Below are 27,524 nucleotides of genomic sequence, written 5' to 3' on the forward strand. Positions count from 1 at the left end.
TTCCCTGACACACTAACATGCACATTTGATTTTCAGTTGAACATAATGAATAAACAAGGAGAAATGTCCGAGCAAAAGCAAGCAGTGCTACCTGGGGAGGGAGGTTCGGCGCCGAGAGGCACATTGACAGTAGTTTGGAATGTCTGTGAGCTCCCACTGGTCTAAAAACAATCGATAATCTGATTAATATTGCATTTGTGGAACATGAATAAAGTAGCAAAATATACCTGTTTTCATCCATCTCAGAGGGCGGCCATTTTGTCACTTTCTGTCAACTCATTGAATACCAGTCATTTTCATTGGAGCAACCCCCTTCAATACCAGCCGTTTTACTGGATTTGGACTGATCTTGCAAGGGCCACAGAATATTGGTTTCTAGGGGTGTGAACCTGGCGATTCGATTCGTATCACGATTCATAGGTCACGATTCGATTCCGATTAATCCGAATACGAATCTACCCCGCGGATCATCGCTCGACGGTTGCTCGTTGCGTTTGCTCGACGAACGAAGCGCCATTCCTTGACGTGCAGCAACAACTCGATCGCCGCCGTTATGCTTTGATGAGCTGATGAGGATGCTTTTTTTTTTTTAAAGCTAAAAAGCAATCCTGCAGGGTTAACTGACGACACTCCCAGTCCCAATCTACACTTCCTGCTTCTCTTCTTCTACAACAGGATCCTTGCGTGATACTGGCTGATCTTATATTTGCTGCCAACTGCTGCTTTTAAATAACATTGCAGTCAAGCCTAATCCTTCAGTCAGAAGCTGTGTCAGATTCTCCTCTACACTCTTGCATGAAAAAACACATATAACATAAAAATACGTCATATGTATTGAGAGTTAAAATGGCATCACAGTTGCTTAGGGCTCATGTAACGACCAATCACGGCTCACTTATTTTATAGTTTGGTCATGTGAAATTCACAGGCTGAGCCATGATTGGTTGTTACCTGAGCAACTGTGATGTAATTTTGAGTTGACAGCAAGTGACAAAATGGCAGCACCCAAGGTGCTTTATTCATTCTCTAAAAACAATAATAATCAGAATACCGTGTTTAGACTAGTGAGGCCGCGTAGAACATATTAATGTAAAGAAAATTTTGGGGTTGGCATTGTAGTAAATAATTATAATTTTTTAGGACCAATTAAAGGAACTTGGTTAATTTCCCTTTGGCCCACCTGAGGATGATCTCTAGCCCACAAGTCCAGGTCACAATGGTTGGGAAATGCTGCCTCAAATGTTGTTTTTGTGAAAACACGCAATGAGCGAAGCCAATTCGAAGTAATCCCACCATGAGCGACAGGGTACCACCTGGAGCCGTTCGAAGGACACCCCTGGGAGCTCCACTGCCCTCCCCTTCCCGAGCTCGGCCCTCCCCTGCCCTCCTCTCCCCTCCTCCGGCCGTGTCCCGTAGCAGCAGCACCACTCGCAGTCTAGCAGCGGGACTCCAGGCACTCACTTCCCCAGCTGCTGACGTCAGCTGGCAGCCTGGGCAGTGCTCGCCGCTCCGGACATAGCGCCGAGAAAAATGCTGCTCTCCGTACCGCCAAGGGCAGGAATCAACCCGTACAGCGGCTTTAACAGCAGAAACAGCAAAAAGGTAAAAGTCTCTGTCGCTTTTCCACCATTTTGACTCGACTTCACCTCGCGCGGGGCAACACGCCCGCCCGCGCGCGTCGCCGCGGTGAGGTTGGTGACAGTGGGCTGCAGTGTCCTTGAGAGGCCACTTGAATTGAACTTTTACACTTCGGCGGACCGCGGACAGCTTTCACATTCGTCCGGACCAGGCTGGGTCCGAACCGCTCGGTCGCGAGGTGGCGTTTAATGACGGCCGTCACGAGCTTTGTGTGTCGTATGTCGTATGTATGTGGCTCGCGCCGGAGGGCAACACGGGCGGGATGTGGACGAGGATTTTTACGGACTCTTGTGGGGGGGGGGGGGGGGGGGGGAGTCTCCGGCGCAGAGCAACTTGTGCGCGGACGCCGTGGCTGGATGCGTGCGTGAAAGTGGGAGCAGAAGCGCGAGTTTGAGAAGACACGATCACGAACGAATGCTCCTCTTTTCGCTTTCTTTCAAACGAATGTTTGAAACCGGTTAAGTTGGCAAACTTTGTTTTTCGTGTGTATTTTCCTTATGGAAGTGGAATATGCCCCACCCCTTGGGGGGAAAAAAACCCCCACACGGTGACTGCTTTATTCCCAGAATTGTGAATTCTGTGGATTGTGTTTACATTTTGACATTTTGAGACGCCCACTGCTTAAAACATTCAACAGCAGTCACGACTTAAGTGTTGAAACGTAATTGAAACCCGAGCTGTTTGGGTTTGATTGATTCTTGTGTAGTCTTTGTATTATTTCCCTTTATTTTAGGCTGCCCTGTCTCCCATCCATAAATATGGGGGGGGGGGGGGGTATTTTCCCTCATTATGCATGTACCTTGCTCACATTTTGAGCTAAAACATGTATAGTGACATTTTGTCTTCCTGCGATAGAGGCCAACGCCTGGCTCTCATGTCAACATTTGTGTCTGCATAAGCATTAGGTTTCAATTGTCTGCTTTATATGATAGGTACACACACACACGCACACAAAAATATTTATATAACATACACAGGGCTTGACTAGCACAGATAATCGGCCCTGGCATCTTGACCTAGGCCCGCCGGCCCAGCCCGATTCCTGACCACCCTTGGCTACCGTGTTGATTGGTTCAGTTTGCTTTCTATATTGTAAACTGATTAAATGTCTGCTCCCTCCAAATTGAGGGCTGGTCTCTTGGGGTAGAATGGAGGAAAAAAATCATTGAACAGCACCACATAAGACACCGGCCCACCGGGAATCTGCCTTGTACGCCAGATGGCCAGTCCAGCCCTGACTGTACATATACTGCATATTAGTCTCACAATGAGACTTGTTAACTCTTCCAGTCTTCCTTCCATAAATGATCAAAGTGGATTATTTTCAGATGTTCATTGTCTCTCGTTAAAAATAGCTGCTTTGTTGCAGAACCCATTGAACAACGGGGTCATTTTCTAGCCAAGTAACTTTGCACAGTTTCCTTCTTGTAAGCCTGCTTGTGTTCATGTATGAACCGAATGAATGCAGGTCTTATTGCTCAAATCACATCTTTTGATCATACTGTATATTAATTGTGTACTGTAGTTGTTTCACATGAGTTTTTAGTGATGTTATCAGAGTACAGAGTACATCAGGCCCAAAATGATCCGCATGCGCTGAAGATGTCTGCCCTGACGTCAATAGTTTAAAGCATGTTAAATGCATCTGTCGGAGTGAGACGCTCACAAGTTACCAGAGTGGGATATATTTTTTTTTTAAGTCAAATGCACTTTAAAAGCTGAACACACACAGAATCACGACGTTGTAATAAATAAAAAGCAAACCATCCTCACAGACAGCACACTGCATAGTCAAGTCAGAACTTCGACTATTACAAAAAGGTACCTCCACTTAAGTTTTTTTTTTTTTTGCCTTATGCTGTGAACAAAAATTGGAGTTGAAAGCACGAGATGGTGGCACCGATCTTCACAGCAAGCAGCAATTTGGCATATAGTGAACAATTCCTCAAAAAAGTTCTCACTTGAAGTGGTTTGTTGACACTCACAGTTTAATTCTTTGCACATTCTTTTTAATGATTGTATTACGCCGGTACCATAAATATTCATTTCAGTAGAGAAAGATGATTTGAGATCATCATACAAGTGTGGCCACAAAAAATAATCTTGTAAGTGAACTTTTTGAAAAGCAACAATAAAATACAACACTGTCAAACGAATTATGGCATGTTACTTGAAAGCAATGTGAGCATGAATGAAATAAGAAATTAATCAAATGAAGCTTTATTTGAACCACATAGTCCCTGTTCAAGCAAGTATTTTTTTCTCCCCCATTTTAAATGTTCAACAAGTCTTTCCTCATGTGGAGTTGTAAAGGTGAGGGACGACGACCTCGACAAAATATTTGTGGCATCAAAGGACATAACTTTCCAACACGTCGAGAAATCACTGCTTTTGCAGCATATAAAGTAAATTAGCATGCCTTTGGCGATGTTCAGCTGATCACCTGCCGGAAGGTGAAAACGGCTCCTCTGATGTCACTTTTTTTTGAGAAAGTAGTCGGAAGAGGAGGTAGAAGAGTCAGTGGATATGACGACCAAATCGCTAAGATGGGAACACTGATTCTACTGTTGTGAACTTCTCTGTTCACAGCGATTTGGTTAGCTTGCGGCTAGTGCACATTAGCTTTTGCTGTGGGAAAGAAAAAAAATAAATCGCCATGACAAATACATCGAATAAAATCGATAAATCACCTTTCATAGTGGGAAGAAGAGCAACCATTATTTTATTATGATATTTCGTGAAGGAATGGCTGCCAGCTTTGTTTAGAACCAGATGTGGTGGGATCACACACGTTTTAGCCAAAATGTTAGGATATCAAGGCAGACTTTTGATGACATTTGTCAGCGCATTTCCTCAAGACTCGTACGGCAAGACAAAATGCCTCATCTCTAAGTTTGTGCGTTGGAATCGGGCTGTACTGACTGGAGTAAGTCCTTCTTGATGGAGAGGTTTGATGAATGCGACACGGCCAATCAGACTGCGGTCACATCTCTAAACATCACATCTCGAGGTCTACATACTATAAGAAAGTGGCCTGGGACCAAATTAATAAAATTCAGATGTTCTTTACAGTCAGTCTGCCATGATAAAAATCCGTTACATATGGCATAGAAAATAAATAAAATCTGAATTGGGGCGCCTTTACCTAAAGTGGGGCAATATCAGTGGGAATAATTTCTTTGGCATTTGAACTAACATTGACTCAGACAGCAGAAAGCAATGCTGAAATTGAGTAATTAAAGTATACTTTAGGTTAATTGTTAATTTGGACGGCGTATCTGAAACGGGACAGTTAAAAAAGCAGAACACACTTTTCAAAACAGATGCTCTTGACGCACGTGCTTTTACGGAAAACACTGTATGAAAGGGGCCGCAATTCGTCGTCATAGATAAGAGTGTGTGTAAACAATCAAAGTGCTGTTATGCGGACTCACTTTGAAGATAGCATTGCGTAATCTCTGTCACTTTGTCATCCTCGGGTCATGTTTGATATGTTTACAACTAGTGTAGTATGCATTTGTGTCTGTGGAAGATGTCATGGAAGAAGCGGAGTATCACTCTTTTTCAAGTAGTACTCTGGAATTGTGTATGTTGATGTTCATCAGGGTTTCTCACTTTGAATACAAGTTGATGTAGCCAATGTTGATGTTATGGTAGTGCATGTTTGAGACTTTGAACAAAGGACGCAACAGCGTAAATACCCCAGGCACGCATGCAACGTGACACAGAAAATAGAAAAGGTTATATGAATATTTTGTTTCTTCTACACATTACGGGACTCCTTGGGCATATAAATGTCAGCGTCTATTGTATATACAACATGAATTAGAAAGTATCTACTTGTATATTAGGATGCAGCAGGGTACTAATGTAGGCTGTAATGTGTATGATCCAGCGCATAACAATGAGTATGCATTAAGACAGTGTTTCCCAACCGTTATTGTGCCAAGGCGCCCATTTTACATAAGATAAATCTCACGGTACACCACCAAACAAAACTAATGATCTCATCTCAATTCAAATTGACTTACTCAGGAAGCCATGACTTATTCTGTTGTAGAATTGGAAACGGGTGGATACACAGGTTTATTGTGATTTCTAAAGGAAGAGGATTTCATTGTTTTATCTTTCCCTAGTAGAAGCAAAAGTATATTTGTCATTAGTACAGTCAATAATAATTTCCGGAAAAATTTGGTGAGGGTGGATAATTTCCTGTAAGGATGTTCGATACCACTTTTTGTACCACCAAGTACTGATACCACTAGTATAAAAACAATGACAGGTCATTTTAAAGAAACACCTATATACCCTAATATAGCATTTTTCCATAAAATCACATGAAATTAATGGGAATTTTCAATTTTTCTAATTTCTAGTTCCCGATAGCGGCCGCCATTGCTAGTATCGATACCTTAAAATAAGGCCAGGTATCAGATTCTTAGTATCGGTACTCACACATCCTGATTTCCTGATAATCCTGCAAAGTAGCAATATGTACAGCCTCAGTCAATGGTTGTATAGTTTATAGTGAAGATACATTTTCAATTTAAAGTTCGTGATAGGCGAATGTATCAAGAAATTGACACCATTTTATAGCAGGCCAACAGAGTTCTACACGAGGCCACTATGTGACTGTGTCGGGCCACCAGAAGTTCACTTGACACTCAGCTGACCGCATTATGACGTTTTTTTCTTGATCTAAATCATTTTGGATGGCTGAAATGATCATTTCATTTGGGAAGAGTTATTTGATAGGGTTAGGGTTACATGTGTAGGATTGCACACTCCTTAATAAATGAACATTTTAAATGTTCAACAATTTAACATCATAAAACAAGCCGTCCTACTGCATGGGTCCATACGTCTGACGTTCAGTGCAAATGACTCTGCGATTGCTTTCTTGTCATATGGAACAGAATAGGAAAATGGTTCCACTCATGCTACATGTTTGTTACCACTAATTGAAGTCACTAATGGCTTTTTTTTTTTTAATAGTCACGAAAAGGCCTCAGAACAGTCTGGTCTGATTAACATAAACACAATTGAAAGGTTATTTGTCAGACCCTTGTTACGTCTTTCTGATGTATTCTATTATCTTCAGACAAATCCCAAACATTCAGAAGAGGCAACAAATAGAAAATTGGAGCACTTGTTAAAATCTCTCAACCTTCTTTGGCCTACTTAGTGGAGAAAAGGTTCACCAAAAGGTCAGGCGACTGTGTAAATGCCCCCCCCCCCCTCCCACCGCCTTCTTAGAGTTTCGCTGTGTTGCTCACATTGTGCCATATCGGAGTCGCACGATTACACAAAATAAATGTCTGAACACAAAATAAACACAGAGAGGGGTGAGAAAAGCTCTTTGTGTGGGGGCGGCGATTACAGAGCCCGGCAGCTCCAAGGTGTTTGGTTTCTGCTGCGTGGAAAGCCGCTGGCTCCTCCCCTGGCTCAGCACCTCATTTCCTCCTTCGAATAAATAGAATTAATGTTCTCAAATTAAATTTGGTCATTTTCCATGTAAGGCTTCCTGAGAGGAAAAATAACAGGAGACGGCCTGTCGCCTCTCAAGGTATCATGGGTCTCGCTTCGGGCCTCGTCGAATGGCTTGTTTATGTTCTTTTTCAGTCAGACGTTCATTCTCATCTCGTCGTGAGCTCATCGGAAAAAAATGTCAATGCCTATTACGGTGACTTAATTGTCCAGATGAGCCCACAGACACTCGACAGCATCACAATACTACCAGGGACTAAATCCAGTAATAAAACGGAATAGGCGTAACTAAAAAAAGAGATTCAGCACACGCAGCAGAGCCTTTAACTTTTAACTTTGAAAAGGCTCACTGAGTAATTTTACTACAGCCTGCCTCCTCCTGCCTTGTACTCCACCCTGTAATGACTGAAGTCCTTTTCATCTATGCACCCCTTTTTTTTTGCATGTGTGCCATTTTAATTTAATGACGACTTTTAACAAGTAAAATACCTTGTACATTTATTGTACTTCTCTGAACTGAAGCACGTTAACCTTGTTTATTTGGATCAAGACAAATATTTATTATTTAGCAAACTCCTAGCGTACAGTGAACACTTGCCGCTTCTTTGTTTGCGCTTCTCTAGTCACAAATTTGCCTATTTGAATGCATTTTTCTGGGGAACCTAACAAATCAAGCACATTTTTGAAAGACGCACTAATTCATGTTTTGTTGTATTTTTTCTGTAACGGCGCAAGAAGCCGCTGAAGCCCTTGCTCTTAAGAAAGTAGTAATTGGTTGTTATAAGTCTGGAACTAATACAAATAATGTTGCTTTGGCTTTCTCTCAACCCGAGAATCATTTTGAAATATCTTAAATTTTTCCTTTTGGACTAAAGAGGAGGTGTATTATTACTTAAAACACAAAAAATGTCTCACAAAAAGATGCCAGGATGGAAGTTTTTGAAAACGATATATAGCCTTATTATTTCCACCTAGCACTAAAAATAGTAGTCTGTGTGGAAGACAAGCTTATGCATGTTTGGGTATGCACTTGTATGGTGCGGTAGAAGAAGTACACCGTGTGCGTATAGCACTTATCTAGTCAAGTACGTCCAGGAGTCCCATTACTAATTAAAGTCTTAATTCACGTTACATATACACTGAGGGTATTCAAAAGCGAGTTTTGTCGGATCAGCGTGAATATTACACTCAAACTGAATACGTATGCGTAGGATGTTGATGAGAAAGGTGTTTAGTTAAGTTAAGTTAAGTGTGATTGATGGTGACGTCTGTCTGCAGTGTCGTAAAGGTCCTTTATGTCTGTTCAAGGAAATGTGTCAGTCAAAACGAAACTTCCAGAAATCTGAGAGGTGATGCATCACACTAAAGCTTACAGCTGATCGGTATGAACATTTTATACAAGTGTTCAAAATGATCTTAGTTGTCAGGATTATTATGGTATTGCTAAAAGAAATGTAAAGCACAGAAACAGATACTGGTACATCCAGTGAAAACAATACAAAAAGTTTGATTTTGAATACCCCCAAAATATATACTCATCCAGGTGTTAGCTTTCCGTCTCAAGGCTTCAGACTTGTAGTCCACGTGTTCCTGACTTTGGACTAATATAGGGGCTGAAGTCAGGGCTATCTGAATTTGACCATTTACACCCTAAAGCAGAGGTGGGCGATCTCGGTCCTCGAGGGCCGGAGTCCTGCAGGTTTTGGAGGTTTCTCACTTCCAACACAAGCTGATTCCAATCAACAGGATCGTTATCAGGCTTATGCGGAGCTTGCTGATGAGCTGATCATATATCAGCTGTGTCGGAGAAGGGCAACATGCAAAACCTGCAGGACTCCGGCCATCCATGCCCGCATCTGCTCTACAACCAACACCACTGTCAAAACCATCCGTGTTGAGACTGAAAATGACTGAAAATGCTAATATGCATGCTGGGCCAATACTACACACGAGCGCCAATTGCTTGTGCCCTTACCAAAAAGTAGTATAAATTAAGTACATAATATAGAGTATACCTAAGTTTATTATTTGAGTGTACTTATTCTTGTACTAAAAGTAAACTTTAAGTAAACTCCTTGGGGCTAAATTGGAACATTTTAGTACACTTAAAAGTTTACTTAAGTATATTATAAGGGATATGAAAAAGTATACTTAAGCATAATTTATAGTATATTTAAGTACACTAATAAGTACACTTTGTGGTACACTTATGTCCACAGTTTAATTTACAGCAAAAAGCCCAGTGATAAATTGACTGGGATCGAAGCAGCAAACCCCAGTACTAAAGGTAGCGATCCTTAACCTCTAGGCTATCCAGCCACATAAGCTTTAGGGCTTTATAAATAAATGTAACGTATAATTGTGGTTCCTTAGCAAGTGCCTTCTAAGCATATAATACAGCAGGGGTGCCCAAGTTTGGACCTCGAGAGCCTCTATCCACCATGTTTTCCATGTTTCTCTCCACTAACACACCTGATTCACGATAAGGATCGTTGTCAGGCTTCTGCAAAGCTTGCTGATTAGCTGATAATTAGATTCAGCTGCACTGCAGGAGGGAAACATGGAAAACAGGCTGGATAGGAGCTCTCGAGGACCGGACTTGGGCACCCCTGTACTACAGTATGTAAACTTTTAGTATATGTTTGAGTATATTTACAAGTACACTTAACATTTACTTGGTGCAGTATACTTCCAATAAGTACAAGGAAAGTAAACCTAATTTTGAGTATACTTCAAGCATACTTATATATACTTCTTTTTGGTAAGGGTCATGCCGACTCCGTGCCATTTTGTAAAACTGGACTCTGCGTACATTTGGGTTGAGAATTGGAGTTATTGGTCTCATGTGCCTTAGTCACAGTAAATATAGAGTTGCTTGATAAGCTAATAAGCTAAGCTACGTTCTGTCTTCAAGTCCTCAAAAATAAGCATTTTGGGGTAGGAGATTTGACATTTTCAAAACGCTGTAGTTCTATTAAGAAGCAGCCAAACTCCTTTCTATTCTTAGTTACATTTGGCCCTATTTAAACAATGCTATATCATCATCTGTTTTAAATATTTAGTATTTGACCGAACCCATTCTCTACTGTACACATATTTGATCTTGTCAGATGCTCCAGATGTACCCACTGACGTCTTGGTGAGTGCATATTCATGTAGAGGGGGTAGCTATCAGCTATCTAGTCCATCCTGGATCAAATTTCAAAAGGGCACACAGGGGCTGTTTGTGCACTCGGAGCAGAAATGCTTCCTCTCTTTGTCTGTGAGACGTTTAGTCAGAGTCAAAAAGGCAGACTGAACAGCTGTTCAACACTATTGTCAGCACCAGTCACTCGGATAACCAGCACCCAAAACACAGCCTTTGCCATTTAGTGTGCAAATCTGTGCCACAAGGATGTGTTTCACAGTCAATATGTTTTATAGTATATTTTCCAACAAAGGGATTATAGCCGATTTGCCTGTCATCCAACACATTTTCAACACAGAATTAAGAAATTTCTGAAGAATAATATACACAGGGATGTGATTTGACCAAAGTGAAATTATCTGAAAATTTAGCCGGGGGTCTGGGGGCCGCTGGCACCCAGCTAGGTCCAGGGCAGTGCCCTGGTGGGGGGACAAGGGGGGCGAAACCCCCCGGAGCTCATGGGTTTTCCGTGTTTTTAAGTACTTTCAATGCACTCACATGACAAAGAAATAGACAAAACAACAGCATAAATTTTCAATGTATATTGAACTATCCCATATAAAATGGCAGTTTTAGTCAACTCAAAATCAGTCACATTCAAAAACATTGGACTGCCTTTGCTTTTAAAAACTATCACTGAGAATATCATCATATCTAACTAATGTGATTACTAAGTTAACACATAAATAATGTTGAAGAGTTCAAATTTCATGAACAAATAATTGTATCATGACCAAATGAAAAGTAACTCATATTAGAGCATACAACAAATGTCTTTGTTATAGCAGAAGATGTTATCTGTCGGAGTCATGTGCATACACAACGAACTACAAAAAAAAAAAAAAAAAAAATCTGATTTTTTTTTTTGGGGGGGGGGGGGAGATAAAAAAAAAAAGCGGAATTCCGCGAATTAGCGGAAAAATCACATCCCTGTATACATTATTAGTGATGGACAACATAATAGTTATAGCCAAGGTCAAAGCACAACATGGTTATTTTTTTCTAGTGTTTTTATCTTTGGGTTTTGGTAAAGCACTTTGTTACCTTTAAGGGACCCCAAGAGCTTTAATAACACCATCTCCTCAATTACCTGCTTGTGCTTTCGGGGGCATGGGTGGTCTGAGGCTTGAACCGGCAACCACTGGGTTACGATTGAACCACTCTACCACCTGAGCAAAGCTGCACGAGCTAATCCTCGGAATTGCCATACTATCAAAAAGACAGTTTTTCATGAAATTAGAGAAAGAAAAGAAAAACGGTAGCTTGCTTGTTTTGAATTTTTGTCATACTTCCCAGACATGAATTGCATTCAAGGGCGCCAATCTATTTGTTGTCAAGCTAGTTTTGATGCTTTAAATTGGTTAATATAGTGTAAATATAACCAAGTCGATTGGGAAGGACCATTAGTTTCTATTTGTGGGGAAAAAATATATATAATTTGACCATATTTGGACATAGGAGGTTTCCTCCGGACAGCGACAATATGTTTCTTAAACAACTTCTCAGATTTGCATTATTACTATTATTATTAAAATCTTGGAAAATATCTTATATTTGTTTTAAATTGTAACAAAAACTTCAAGATAATCAGCATGTCCTAAAAAGTAAAAAAAAAAAAAAAAAACTTAAAGTAAATAAAGTCAAAAATTTCAAAATAAGTGTAAGTTTAACATTTCACTTATCTTTGTTTTAATTCCAAACAAAAAGTGCAGAGAATTACTATAGGTCAGCTGCAAGCATCTCTAATAAAGTTAACTGAAAAACAAATAGTTCCCTGAAGTTAACAGCCTTAAATTGATCTCTTTCCGGTCATCACATTATTGTTGTAATTTTTAAAAGGCAGATGTCGATATTTGTCAAAATGCCAAATATTTGCGCCGATAATCGGTCTGTCCCTAATCCACATCCTCATACATGTGAGCTGGCATTTATCCCAGTTGACTTTGAGTGCTGTATACTCTCGACTGGTCGCCACTCAATCAGTATAAACAAACAACCAATCGCATTCACATTCATCCCCGTGGACGATTCATTCAACCTAACATGGAATGCGTGAGGAATCAAGAGACAAGAGAAAAGAACCCCTCCACTGCGAATCAGACCTGCTAAGATGGAGATAGTCAGTCACTGTGCTAATTGTAATAGAGACAATAGAGACTTCAAACTCGATGCAAACATTGTTTTGCAACCCGTTCCGCCTCATATTAATTGTATGCTTTTTGCCTCACATGTCCTGCATGATCCTGCACAATGATGGGCACGTCTGTGACAAAAATACTTTTGGATTGCTCAAGTGTGCCCGCTTGAATCAGCTGCAATCGTGGTCATGCAGCACATCATAACTTGGTCCTTTTTTAGTACAACCAAGCCTTTAAGCCAGAAGCACGGCACACTGACTGACTGCCAACAGCTCTTAATGTCCTGAAATGGGTGGAGAGGGATTAAGCGTAGCTCACCTGTATCGTCTGCACATTGAAAAGAAATCAATTTCAATATCTGCGTCCTTGGTTCTGCATCGGTACTTTAAAAGACAGGATGCATATTAAGTATTAACAATAGGAAATATCTGACATAAAAGTTTGATGTCTGCTGGGCTACTTTGAATTTTTAGCGCGACTCAAGTTTCACCTTTGTCCCCCCTGGCCCGACTACAGGTATGTGTATCTATTTCTCGGTCTAACATGTCAGATGTTTTGGACCCGTCCCAAATGCGTCCGCCCGCTGCATGATCCAGCCGAGGTGAGCAGGCAGAGGCGGGGGCTAGACGAGGGGGGGGGGGGGAGTTGTCGAAAGTTGTGTGGCGATGATGCCAGACGTTGGTGTGCCTCTCACACTCTGTTAGATCTCCAGCAGGGCTGTGGGCCAGTGCCTTTGTGGGCGTATACGTTTCAAAGCTCCCTAGCTTGTGCCACCCGAAACGGCTTGAAAGCTAACACGTGCCTGTGCATCTGTGCGTCAAGGTGCCATCATAGCCGAAGAGACAGACAGACTGACGAGTGATATGTGTGCTGCATTGCCTATAAAAGTAGAAGGAGAGGGAGGAGCAGGATTTAGGAACCGGTCTTGATGTGCGTTCAGTGTCCCTGTCACCTGGTAGGAATGTGGAGTGCTTTGTACAAATTGCAGTGTGATAAGATCAAGAGGAGACGCACAGGATTTCCTGTCTTCGTCCTTAGTTTATAGCTTTATCGGAGACACATTCCATACAGAACACTCAGCTAATTTTAAAGCTTTATTTCGTATTGCCACATTCGTTTTCTTCTTTGGACAGGAAATGTGACTGGCAATTAAGAAAGGTGTGTGACGTTGATGATAATAATAGGCTATAAAGCCTCTTTCACAAACACAAACTAACTAGTATGTCTTGTAAGCAGAAGAAACTACGAACAAACGTCAAGATCATTCAGGCTCTAATAAATGTGTTAATATTCTGATATTATATTTAGTTAGTCATGCAAACTAATCATTAGTATTAAGTCAACCCATTTTTTTTATTTACAATAATATTTTCTTGCAGCGCCGCTAGTCTAAACACGGTATTATGATTACTATTGTGTTTGTGGAATATGAATTAAGCAGCAAAATCCTCCCTTTTATCCATCACAAGTGGCGGCTATTTTGCCACTTCCTGTCAATTAAAAATGACGGCACAGTTGCTCATGGCTCAGGTAATGACCAATCACAGTTCACCTGTTTCCTGAGTTTGGTCATGTGACGTTCGCCAGCCATGATTGGTGATTATCACTGGGATGCTATTTTCACACATTAGCAAGTGGCAACATGGCCGCCCTCTGAGATGGATAAAAGTGGGAGGATTTTGGATCAATAATTAAAAAAAAATATTAATAAATGCTAAAATATACTTTCACTGGAATCTGACGATGCCCCTGGAATCGAATACTTCAGAATAAAAAAAAGAAAAGAAAAAGTTATTCAAAACTTTTGAGTCTGAACTGCTGTCATGCATGAGATGATAATATGACTTGAGCATACCTCGAGAGCTCGTTTCATCGCCGGCATCAAAGGACTGCGTGTCCTTCTAGGCCCGCTGCACACTGAACGACAGGACCGGATGTGACTGAACTCAACAATCGTGAACCAATTCCAGTTGTGACTCCCCGCCACACACCTACCGACGTGCTCTAACGGAAAAACTGTGACCTATTTGCATATACTCCCTCCCTCTACAATGCGTAAAATAAACTGTGTGACAATTTTACTAGTTTGGCAGACAATCCTGGGTATGCCTGGTTACCTCAGCGTTCACATCTGGTTGCGTGAGCAATTAAGTCAGCACCCACTTTAGCACATGCAAATCGTTAGTAAGTTGGGCAAAGAGTGTTTTGTGTGTATCTGTTTTTTTTTTAAATGTTCTACAGTGTAGAGGTTCTATTGTATGTTGTTATAAAATTTTGCAGTCATTTAAATTAATTAGGATTTGCATGAGGCAGCAAGCTTACGTTGTCTAATAGGATAGACCACCGTGCATTTTAGGTCAAACAGGGGAAAAAAAGATTGTTTTAAGTTATTTTCTCAACTAAACTTGAGGTTGTTTTTTTTTAAATCAGAAATGAATTTAGTGGGAAATTAGACCAGGGATTTGCTAACTAAGATGGGGTGTTATTTCTGGTATTGTCAAAACATTTTAGATACTTTTGTGGGCGTGAGAACAATCAAAGTATTTTAGGCGATGCAAAGCAAAAAGAAAAGGTCGGGAAATTACGGAGGGAAAATGCAGAAGCTCACGAATAGCATATTTTGTAATGTAGCATTCCTGCAACTTTACTCCAAGGTCCTCCTTGTGACAGGCTATAAATCCATGCATCAGCATGTACGTCAGTCAGCTGGTCACTTTCCTTCCTGGGGAGAAGACAAGCAGTCCCCTCAGGATAAAGAAGCCATGACACACAAAGGCGGGAAAACTCTGCAACAGCTTGGAATCCAGGAAATTCTGAGGGTCGAGCCAGGGTCAACTGGAGAAGCCCCACGGGGAAGTGAAGTGAAACTAATAAAAAGGGTGGACATTGAAACAAGCTGGGCAGTGCTGAAGTAAAAGCTTTATCACCGGACACTACATTAGGTACACTACTGCAATGAGATCTATGAGCTGTCCAGTGGATTAAAAATTCTGCCTTTACAAAGATCATAATATTTTGATCCCGCCCAAAGGTATGAAGTTTGCACTAAGATAAAGGAAATGGTTTTATTTATGGAAATTATCTTGCCTTTTTATCTTTAGCTGGATCCTAAAAATATGCACTAGATATTTTGAGTTACTTTGCTATGAAACTGCGGCAGAGGAAGATAAGACATAACAATTCTGCTGACTGAACAGGGACATTTTGTCTTCAATGTCATTATAAGAGAAAACTATTATCACAATTTGGGTCATCTAACTTTTTTTTTAAAGGTTGCTTTAATTATAAACCTAAATTATATATATAAAAAAGTCAATTGAAAAGATTTATATTCTATGTTAGTAACTTGATTGTCTTTGACAAAAAAAGACCTTTAATTTCAGAGCCATTTTGGATCCTTTTACCGTCCCCTTTTGAAAGATAGTGTTGAAAATATTCAAGTTTTTTTTTTTTTTTTTTTTTAGCTGTTGTGGGTAGCATATAAAGTCTGAATACAATTGTCTCTCTGTGTAGTATGATCTTTAGAGAAAGGTTCTGTTTTTTTTTTTTATCCTCCACCTTGCAGCTGGTTAAGTAAAGGTCGACAGGAGTGGTTGTCATCAAGGGGCACGGTGCCTTTCCGGATACTCTGATTAGCGTGATTGTTTGATGTGGCTGGTGTTACTGTTGTGCCGGCCTGCTGGGCTTTCCCCAAACAACGTCAATTTAATCAGTGACCCGTTCAGGTCTCTAATATGAACCCGTTGTTGCCACGTCGCCGCTGTTCAATTGGTCTCGCAAATGAGACGGGAGCCGCTCTGCGCCCAACTGCGAGACCAGTAGGATAGGACATCTATTCCTATTACTCACTTTAAAATGGTTAAACAAATGTGATAAAAGTCAGTTTGCCAATTGTAGTGAATCCTCGTGTTGCTATTTATTGCCTCAGTCATAAAAGTGCCAATTTATTCCTGGAGAGGCTTTTTTTTTTCTCACAGTTTGACAGGGATTATGAAACCTTGATCACCTCAAAATGGGTTTGGATGAATGGTTGCGCAATCTTTTGTGTGATTTCTCCATGGAGAGCCACAATGCATGATTCACTGCTTGTTGCGTAATATCCTGTTATATTGGTGAGTCATGACGAGTCGGCCGCCGTAGTTCATAACTGGCGACGTTAAAGTCAGTTGTGGTGGCACGTGTTGTTTGTTGGGAACGGCAAGAGGGATTGATCAGGCCATTACAGATGGTTGCATCGAAGTCTTACCGCAATGAATCCCTGGTGTGTGCTGTAACTTTTGCGCTCTTTATATTGTCTCCGTTTCGGCTCCCTCAAAGCTTCTTAGCCTAAAAGAGAGACAAGACCGTACTTGAAGTGCAATATTCCTCATGAAGATTTGATCAGAAATGAGAGAACGCAAGCAGCACAAAACAGTAATTGTGCTCTCGCCAAATGTTAGTCTTCGGTCTTCCCGTTGCTGCTTTTGCTATGCACCACAAGAAGAAGGAGTTATCCAACATGTTGCGAGCCTAAGAGGCCCCTTTTCCCCCTATATGGAGAAAGCAGCCAAGAGGCCCAACATTCCCCTCAGAAAGCATTATTGGTGAGTGTTGACACGGGCGCTGTGTGATATCATTTTTCACTGAAGAGAGTGCACATCTGTCTCCCGCAGATTTACTTTTTATCCCCTCATAAAAGCATGTTCCCTTGTTCTCACTTACAACAGCACTGCAGCTGCCCAAATAAATACAGTAGGTGGATGTGTTTCGAAAAATGAAAATCATCATTACGTTTCATTTTTGTGTTTGTTCAGACATTTCAAGATTCAGTTGCAACTAAGCAGTTTGGTACAGTAGGCTTTTTTTTTTTTTTTACGTCTCCATTGGAAAGCGTCCCAAAATATCCCAACAAGACCGTCCAACTTTTCAGTGCCCTTTTGTTGGCGTACGGTTTGGAGAAGAAAGGTTTGGTAAGCATGTGACATGACTAGCCAATTTTTTAAAAAGCCTTCTGACAGAATTCGAACCTACTTTTGAGTCACCCGTGTCTTTATATGATCATCATATGGTGATCCGATGGATTTCAGTTTTTAGCATTAGCATTTCTGTCCATAGACTCATCTTCATCAATGGGTTTGCATCAATTTCAAAGACACACTAACCAACATCTACAGGATGGAAGTGAAAAAGTAACGTCACAAACATACAGTGTGGGCAAGTCAAGTAACGGGGCCTTTAATAATGCTGTACGTCGATGGATACGGACGGAAAAACACTTGCTCTAAACAGGGGTACTTTTGACTTGTGAGCTAATCCCCCCTGTCCCGTCAACGCCGAAATAACGACACACGGGCTCTGCAGTGGTTTCCTCTGGGTAATTGGCTTTTTTTTCACGGTGCACAGAGCTATACAAAACAACAACAACAAGCAGAACCATTTCCACATTCTCACTCGCCCCTTCGGATTTCACGCTGCAGAATAACATCGCAGACCGCCACTGTCTGCTATGTCATCTCCGATGATCCCTTCTTAATAGATACAATTTAAACACACACATTTTTCGCATTTGTGCTTAATTTTCTTTTTTGTTATCCTTCGATTAGAGTGATGCTACTATTATTTCTCGTGCGTCCTTGAAAAGTCTTAAAAAGCACTGAATGCATGAATCTAAAAATAAGGCCTTAATTGACATTAAAATGCCTTAGATTCATCTTTTAAAAGTCTTTACAAATAATACGATAAGTGGGATTTTAACTAAATAGTCTAAAATCTCAAATAAATTAAAACAAACTCTAATAAATGAGCCTTTTGACAGTCTGCATTGTTAGCTGAGGCAATTTATTCCTACAGTTTGAGATTGAATGTAAAAACAACACTTCTGGATTTGTGTTGAATTGCGCAAACAACATTCTGAAAGTAGCACTGGTCAAGGACCAACCCAGATCAGTTGGTAAAGAAAAGAACAGTTTTTCTTTCCCCAATTTCCTCCAATTCTGACACTGGTTCTCTTCTCACAGCAGTCCTATGTGTCCTCCGGCCACCAGATGGCTCCCCCCAGTCCCAACAACAACAGTAGCAGCAACAGCAGCGGAGGAGGAGGCGGCGAACAGCTGAGTAAAACCAATCTGTACATCCGTGGCCTTCATCCGGGGACTACGGACCAAGACCTGGTGAAGCTCTGCCAGCCGTAAGTTTGAATAATTGACACTTTGAAGTGATCCGCAAAGTCTATATTTAATGTCTATTTGAGGACATTGGCTAGCTAGCTATTGGTCTTTGGTATGCACAATATTGTCTGGACTACAAAACTGCCAGTTTTAATCAATTATGCCTCTCCTGAGGGATTTTTTTTTAATGACCCAACAAACTACAAAAGTGATTGATGGTATATAAAGCAGATGTAGTAATTAATTAATTGCTATTCCAGATTAGTGAATGAATCTACTACTGGCTGGGCGAGTTTACTACAAATATTAATTCTTCATTATTTGAAAATGTATTGGTGAATTCTATACTTAGAACTTTGTGGTGACAGTTTTAGGAAGACCATGTTTGTTCCAGTACTAGTCTTCTAATGTGTCTACCCCTTTAGTTAATGTAAAATGGAAATACTCAATGAGATGAATCACAGAGCATGACAAAGTGTTTGTGTATGTTATACATCCCACTCTGCGATGCATTAGTGTTCCAGGTGCTTACCACTGAGCCAGTTGCAAGCTTACAGAAAGTTGAAGGTTAGATGAGGACAGGAGGCAACTGTCTGTACCCTTCTCTGGCCCCCTGCTCTGTCTTTTTTTCTTTCTGACTTAATATGGCCTAAGTTGACTCCTTCCTCTACTTAATGCAGAAAGTTTAATCAATTTGGTTGTCAATCCACTGAGTTTCTGTAATTAGGGTTGAATCAAACCAATCTTAATTGTTTTTAATCCATTGATTCATTTGGCAAGCCATTTTCTGAATATAAAACTATGGCTTGAACAATTTAACGTCATGTGTCCAACAGATGAAGAGCAGAGCTTAGCACGGAGCAGATGTTATCAACTCACTTGAACATCCTCTGCATGACTCTTACTTCCAGATTTAGCACTCTGTCAGACAACTGGATCCAGTTTTAAGGACCTGGCACGTCTTGTGAACTATGACTTATCAACATGCAGTGCGTTGACGAACGATGCAATGATAAAACCACAATCCTTACTCATTCATTGGATCCAATCAACTTTGACAAACGGCTGTCAACACATATTCGTCCCATAAGCTGTAGCTACAGCTCCATACGCCATATGGACAAAAGTATTGGGACATAAAGTTGACAGTAGAAGAAGACCAGTGCTTTATGTTCAAGACTCTCAGAAGTGACATGCCAGCCTCACAAACATCCAGTGATGAATGTGCACCATCAGTGGTTGAGCTTCAAGGCTATGCTTTTATTTCATAGAGCTTTTGTTTGTGAACATAAACTACCATTATCATAGTCAAGCGTGAAAAGTGCCGGCGTTTGCAAGTATGGGCCTGCAGGGGTCCATCAAAGCGACGGCTCACCCCACTCTATAAAAAGTTTAGTCTAACCCGACCCTCTACCTGATTTTGATGCTCCATTGCATCCCAAAGAAAGCGTCAAATCCTCAGAGTTGTACTAACACAGCATGTGTACAACCTGTTGTCAAAGCCGCCGCAATCAAAGCGGACCAGAAATCTGCGGTTGGTATGTGAAACACCGGAACTTGATTGTAAAAGCAGACGGCTGACAGAGGAGTCATTGTGTGGCGTCAGAAATGTGGAGAGGGGACCGACGTGATTGGGAGGGCTCCTCTAAGGCGAAACATGAATGAGTGGGAAAAGAGTAGCACCGCCTGCTGGGAAAGAATGTCAAGCAGCTGTATGTGGGTCATGACTGTCTTTTAAGTGTGTGTGGCCTCGACAGCGTTGTGAGCTTTCGGAGGGGTCTCGGGTTAAGTGGAAGGTCAGGCAAGCACTGCTTTCGGACTTTTGAACTGGTCTGGTGTTCCCGGCAGGGAAAACATGGACACATGAAACGATGCTTTTGTTTTTCTTGTCATACCTCAAACAGACACTTATCAGGGACTGGCTTTTTTTGTTTTACAATCATGTTGTTGTTTTTGAAGTCATTCCTAATGGCTCTCTGCCATTCTAATCGTTCTCAGACTAAGATCTGTAAAATATTTTGCTAGTTTCAAATAAAGCTTACAAGATGTTAAAATATTATTAATTCATTCAATCCCTAAAACATATTTATGTCTTTTCAGAGTCCAGACTTTTATTTCCAGGTAGATTTTTCCGCTAATTCGCGGAATTCCGCTTTTTTTTATCTCCCCCCCCCCCCCAAAAAAAAATTCCGATTATTATTTTTTTTTTAGTACTGTAGTTCATTGTGTATGCACATGACTCCGACAGATAACATCTTCTGCTATAACAAAGACATGTGTGGTATGCTCTAATATGAGTTACTTTACATTTGGTCATGATACAATTATTTGTTCATGAAATTTGAACTCTTCAACATTATTTATGTGTTAACTTAGTAATCACATTAGTTAGATATGATGATATTCTCAGTGATAGTTTTTAAAAGCAAAGGCAGTCCAATGTTTTTGAATGTGACTGATTTTGAGTTGACTAAAACTGCCATTTCATATGGGATAGTTCAATATACATTGAAAATTTATGCTGTTGTTTTGTCTATTTCTTTGTCATGTGAGTGCATTGAAAGTACTTAAAAACACGGAAAACCCATGAGCTCCGGGGCCCTGGACCTAGCTGGGTGCCAGCGGCCCCCAGACCCCTGGCTAAATTTTCAGATAATTTCACTTTGGTCAAATCACATCCCTGGTTAAGGTAAAGGAGGGTTTGAAAATGGCTGGCACTGAATGAGTTAATCTAGTTTGTCACCTTTTTCAGGACTGTACATGTAACATACAAGCTCTATGTACTATTAGTGTATGACATGCCTTGTTTCCTAACCTTTACTGAGCCAACGCACACATTTCAAGAATAATCTCATGGCACATCACCAAACAAAAATACTGAAATAATTATAATCTCATTTCAATTTACTCACAAATTAAATGATTAGGTTTGAAATCTGGGCCTTCTTAAATGAACACAAATCTGATATACTGAAAGGAGGCTATGACTTATTTTGTTGATATAAAATTGAATCAGTACTGATACCAGGTATCAGTATGGGTCTTATACCCAGCCTTACATCAGTATCGGCAGCCATTTTACAATCAGAAACTCAAAATTTGAAGTATAGAAAATTGCCATTAATTGTTTGTTTGTTTGTTAATTTAGCACAATTTAAAATTTAAAAACAGTGCAGGGAGGGAATAAAGCAAGAAATAAAATAAACAAAACTTTATTAATATTTATAATTTATTATTTTGTTTCTATATTTATTATTGTATTATTAATTTGAAAAAAAAATCTTGTAAATTTTTTTAGTAGATTAATATTGATGAAAAATATCTGTTTTTAGGGTGCTCTGCTATGAAACGTCACCTTATATAACCTCAGTAAGAAATACCAGTAATGCCAGGAACCCAATAATTGCAGCCATGTTGAGTAACTAGTAATCTAGTGTGATACTGTTCCTAATAAAATAGTCTGATCAAAATTACTATACTACAATTTGCTGTGGTACTGGCAAAACAAGTTGCCATTTTTATGTTAAGCAGAATTGTCGGTTACTTTTTAGGATCAAGTAATCACAAAGTAGCTAAATTAAGTAAATTACTTTTTCAACACTAGAAATGACAAACAAAAAACAAAAATGAACATAAGCTTAGTAAAAAGCAAAACTGGCACAATGCTCAGATGTCCCTAATGATGAGGTCAGTAAGCTCTTAGTCACTCACCACTTACAGCTGTCAGATGACTTTGGGGAAATGATAAACAAGCATATGATGATGAAATATAAATGCCTCCAAAAGGATTTCATAGTGTAGCTATTTTTTTCTGGCTACAGTGTGTTAGTGTGTGTGTAATTAAATACCTTATAACTAGAATGTAGTTGCAAGTGTGTCTAAGGAAACCAAAGACACAGAGCCGTGATACAATAGTACAAGAACATGCCACACTGAGGTGTCAAGAGACACACATGGGACACATCCAAATCCTCTGGCCACCAAGAGAAAGCAGGCGTGTAAGATCCAGCTGTGTGCTGTGATGTGAGGGTGGAAAAGGAGGAGGGATACGGAGGGAAGGAAGGCCAACTGGAGGGGTGAAGCATCAGGTTACAATCCGCCCAGACACCATGTCGCCCCAAACAGAGGAAGACCAGCCTACTGCTTTGGCTAAATACAACAGCCAGGCAGGGACAATCTATTATGCTGTGAAGTGGATACGCTCCTCATTAGCCTCCACACTTATCAATGTCAAAATATGAATCATGCTGGAAACGACGCTTGTGCCTATTCTGTGTCTCATTGGTCACAGTTTTTATTGAAAGCAGTCGAGTACAGCGATTTCAACGTCGTTTCTGTGGTTAGTTGAAAGCCCATTCTGATAGCGACAACACTCGAGTCTTGAGGGGAAGTGTGCGCATGTGTTAAAGACACGTCCGGGACAAATAGTCTTTGGTATTGGGAGGCGTACGTACACCTGTCAAAAACAAAGCCAGAAATCCTCCCCCAGCAGGAAGGGTGTATGTGGACATAGTTGTCTGTGACGTAAAAGTGATGCATGTGCGTTTATGTTGGTATGCAGTCCGAGGAAGTGCGTAAGGATTGTTATGCATGTGGAAGGAGCAAATTCCTGACAGGATTTTTTTTTCTTCTGTGTGTCTTCAAAGGTATGGCAAGATTGTGTCGACTAAAGCCATCTTGGATAAAACTACCAACAAATGTAAAGGTGAGTTGTCATATTTTCATATCAAATTTCATCATTTGTCTACAGACTCTGGCTAGCACATTTTGCATAGAGCAACTGCTTGACACTGTATGTAAAGATGGAGTAGGCATTTTTTTCTTAAATAATAAAAACAAAGAAAACAATCATCATTATACAAAATACTTAACATAATTGTTATTCCAACTAATTTAACAATACCGGCCTTGTTTAAAAGGAACCCCGACTGTCATGACAAGTTTGGTCTATATAATCTATTTGGTTGTTACGAACATAACTATGAGATTCTACTAGATTGGTAGTTTTTTTTTTTAGTGTATAAAGCCTCGTAGCGTTCCTAAAGAACACATTCAAGAGTTTTGCTCGTCCCTTTAGGAACGCAACGGAGACTTACCTTGCTTTCTTTAACATACAATGTGTGTATTTGACAGGCTACGGCTTTGTGGACTTTGACAGTCCGGCAGCAGCTCAGAAAGCTGTTACGGCTCTGAAATCAAGTGGCGTCCAGGCACAGATGGCCAAAGTAAGATTGCATCTACTTTCACCTCAGCTTTATTCGGCCCTGTACAAACGACTCCGTCCTCACAAATCCACTTGAGACCACCAGTGTGTATTTAGTAACAGTCACATGGAAGGTTCAGGCCCTGTTGTATCCTCATCAATCGCCTCCTCACAACCGCCTCTCTTGTTTCTCTGCACGCCAGCTCCTCTTTGCTTGTGTACGTTGCTAACTTGCTCCCGTTGTAGCTCTTGTTCAGAGCTCTTTGTGCGGGTGTCTGCTGCAGTCAAAGCAGCTCTTGTCGGCCCATTAAGCTGATCCCCCTGGCTTTCCCGCTCCCCATTGAGGGAACACAGGGGAGGGTGCCACTACAGCCACTCGTCAATGGGGCAGTTACAATGGCTTGGCATTGTCCGGCGTCTGGGCTCAAGGCCTGGGGTTGACACCCGCGCTTAATTCACTCCATTCCGAAGTTACCCCCGGCCACACACCCCCTGTGTCCACTGTAATGTAACACCAGGGTATCCCTCTGCACTGTAAGCGATCTGCACCCGAACTTCATGCAATATCATGCATCTCCATACCAGACGAGTGCAACTGGACACTACTACGTGACTCACCCACACAGGCTTGTGCACCAGCAGTGGTGTTGATAACCACAATAAAAGCCTAAATATACACAGCTGGCTCAGAGCGACAGGGTTACTTCAGGTTGTAGGAATAGTCTGATATGAAGACGAGACAAAAAGTGCTGCTGACCGTATATTTTTTTTAACTTCACCGTGGCTTGTTTTGTGTTTTTTTTTCCATAAGCAAAATGGAGCCAACTTTTCCTTAAATATCCTCAGAGTGCATTTGGTCTCCTTATAGGCAACCGCATGGCCTCCAGGGTGCAAGTCAACCTTAAACAATTTTTGACAGTGAAATGTTATGTGACCTCACTAGTCTAAACATGACTTTCTGATTAATATTACATTTGTGGAATATGAGTTATGCAGCAAAATCAAGCCATTTTTTATCCATCTCAGGGGGCGGCCATTTTGCCACTTGCTGTCAACTGAAGATGACATCACAGTTGCTGAGGCAACGACCAATCACAACTCCTTTGTTTTAGGGGAGTGACTTCCCCTTCAAACTAGAAGTTAGAACTTACTTTGCTGCCCCTCCTTGTGCAAATGGGCCAAACAAAGAGCGACACTCCTCAGCTGATGCTCACACCACAAATAGAATGGACTGGCGCCAACTGTATTGTCCGCCACAGGTTCGGTATTTGAGCGAATGAAATTAGCAGAGGCGATGGGTAAATAAAATATGAACCAGGAGGTGGGTTTTATTTGTTCAGCTTGTGACATGGCCTTCAACAAAATTACACTTTGTCAATGACCTCCAGCAGTCTGCCACCGTGTTACACAATCCGCTTATTGCTGAATTGCCTCACCCAGAATGATGAGAATCACTGAGAAAATATGGTGTCTCTTGGCAGACAATAGACGCGACCGTTATCAGCAATAAAGTTCAGGATAACTGATAACACATGGAACAACGGTTAAACAGAATACTTGCAGAGGCATCTGTTGTCTGACTGTCTCACCAGTATCGCCTCTCAGATATGAAGTTTTCCATTTTTGAAATGGAATTGTTTCATGTGACAATATCTGTCCGGGATGATTAGAAATATTTGCTTTTTGATAACTGTAATCGTCAGGCAGAGAGGAAAAGATGAACGGATTTTGTATTTGGATGTTATAGAAGACCCATTTATCGTCTTTTCAGCCATCCTGCTTTCATATTAGTCAAAACTCCCACTACTTCCCATCCTGTAATTTCCTCCTCCAGTACCAAATATTATTGGAAGACACTCATTCATCCCACCCTCCCCTTTCCTGTCTGTACGTTTTCCCTTCCTCCTTCTAGCCCAGCCTTTTTTCTCCCAGTTGCCAGGCTTCTGTTGCTCTGTGAACTCTTTGACTTCATGCCTGACTTCCTGTCTTCCTCTGCAGTCTCACACGGTTTCACTTTCCGGCAAGCGCCACAAAAAAAAAAATTAAGTCTCAGAGCTGCATGTGTATGGATAATCTCTCTGCTTTAATACACGCGCAGCTGTCAATAATTCTTAATTAGATAACATTTTGCCGCAATGTGCGAGTTGACAAATTCGTATTTGCATGTGTGAGTATATTAATGAGTGCATGCAGAGTTTTAAAAGTGACAGACAGCTTAGTCAAGTCATTGACGCACTACTAACGTAAGTGACAAATTAGTCAGGGTTACACTTTTTTTTTAGTCAGGCACAGATTTTTGAAGAATGTGTCGTATTGGGCATTATTTATGAATATACTTTGCAAAGGATTAACATGAAAAGACAGTTTGCACAATCAAAGGAATGAGGACATTAAAAAGTTTACTAATGCACATATCATTGAAAGAGATGAATTGAGATCCTTAAAAGATGAACTGAGGAGTTATTCTCGGAGAATTTTTTATTGGATATGTGTACAGTAAGCCAAGGCAACCTTATATTGTTGGGTATCTTGGAAAAGCCCCCAACAATAAAAACACTGGCTACAAACTTACAATTTGGATCCTCCTTCATGATCAAATGAGATCAAAAGTTTTGACCTATACCTACCTACCTGCCGTAGTATTTATGGAGGACCAAAACTGCCCAAATTTAAAATAAATAAATAAATGACTAAAGAAATGAATAAGTGTAAAAAAAAAATGGATATAAAAAAATATTTACTAAATACAAAAAATAAATATAAATGGAAATAAAAACTCTCTCTCTCTCTCTCTCTCTCTCTCTCTCTCTCTCTCTCTCTCTCTATATATATATATATATATATATATATATATATATCCTAAATAAATAATAAAAGTAAAAATTAATACAAAAATAAAAAGGAGATTAAAATAATAATGTAAAATTAATGTCAAAATAAATACAAAAATAAATATATAAATATAATTAAATATCAATAAATAAATAAAACCGCTCTGCTCTCACATACGACTTGAGGTGCTTGACAACAGGTCGTGGTGACAGTGGACAAGATTGTCGTCCATTGCTGGAGCTCTCCATGTAAGCCGGCGAGACTTCCTTGTTTGCCGACCCACTCACTCTAGGCAGTTTACAACAGCGGAGCCCAACCCAAGACACGCTTTGGACCGCCCCCTCATTTGAATAACATTTCGACCCGACAGAGCATCTGTAGCCTGAAATAAATAAATATGAGCGTAGAGCATTTTTATTTAGTGATTGATATTTAATTATATTTATTTTTGTATTTATTTCAACATTTATTTTTGTATGTATTTTTATTTTAAGAATCTTGTTTGTTTTTTTACTTGTATTTATTTATTTACGGAATAGATATTTGTTGTTGTTTTTATTTCCATTTATATTGATTTTTTTGTATTTAATTTTTTAATTATAGTTTTATATCCATTTTTATGTTCACATTTATTTATTTAGTCATTTATTTATTTTTAATTTTGGCAGTTTTGGTCCTCCATAACTATTATGTCTGCCAAGCGCATGAACATGATGGCAAATTGTGTTGTTTTGAGCGCAGTTATTTAGTTAGCAAAATCACAACCAGTTCCCACAACACTTTAGCATTAGATTATGGAGAGAGCGTGATAAACGTGTTGATACGGCTATTTATTTTCCCTTTAGTGGAATCTCCCCAAAACAATTGCACTCTATGATTTTTCCCCCACGTTT

At 40.3% G+C, this 27,524-nt stretch overlaps 1 protein-coding gene across 1 annotated transcript in view; it reads left to right on the forward strand.

Moving 5' to 3' along the window:
- The first annotated feature begins 1,426 nt into the window (after positions 1-1,426).
- The window catches only part of LOC144056725 (RNA-binding motif, single-stranded-interacting protein 2-like), a 37,180-nt gene continuing 11,082 nt past the window's right edge, over positions 1,427-27,524 (forward strand). The window contains exons 1-4 of the mRNA XM_077573746.1: positions 1,427-1,602; positions 18,447-18,616; positions 23,243-23,301; positions 23,730-23,821. Coding sequence (XP_077429872.1) covers positions 1,531-1,602; positions 18,447-18,616; positions 23,243-23,301; positions 23,730-23,821 — 393 coding nt within the window. The 5' untranslated portion in view covers positions 1,427-1,530. The remainder of the gene's footprint in view (positions 1,603-18,446; positions 18,617-23,242; positions 23,302-23,729; positions 23,822-27,524) is intronic.

This window comes from Vanacampus margaritifer, chromosome 8 (assembly GCF_051991255.1).
Source record: "Vanacampus margaritifer isolate UIUO_Vmar chromosome 8, RoL_Vmar_1.0, whole genome shotgun sequence".
Taxonomy (NCBI): domain Eukaryota; kingdom Metazoa; phylum Chordata; class Actinopteri; order Syngnathiformes; family Syngnathidae; genus Vanacampus; species Vanacampus margaritifer.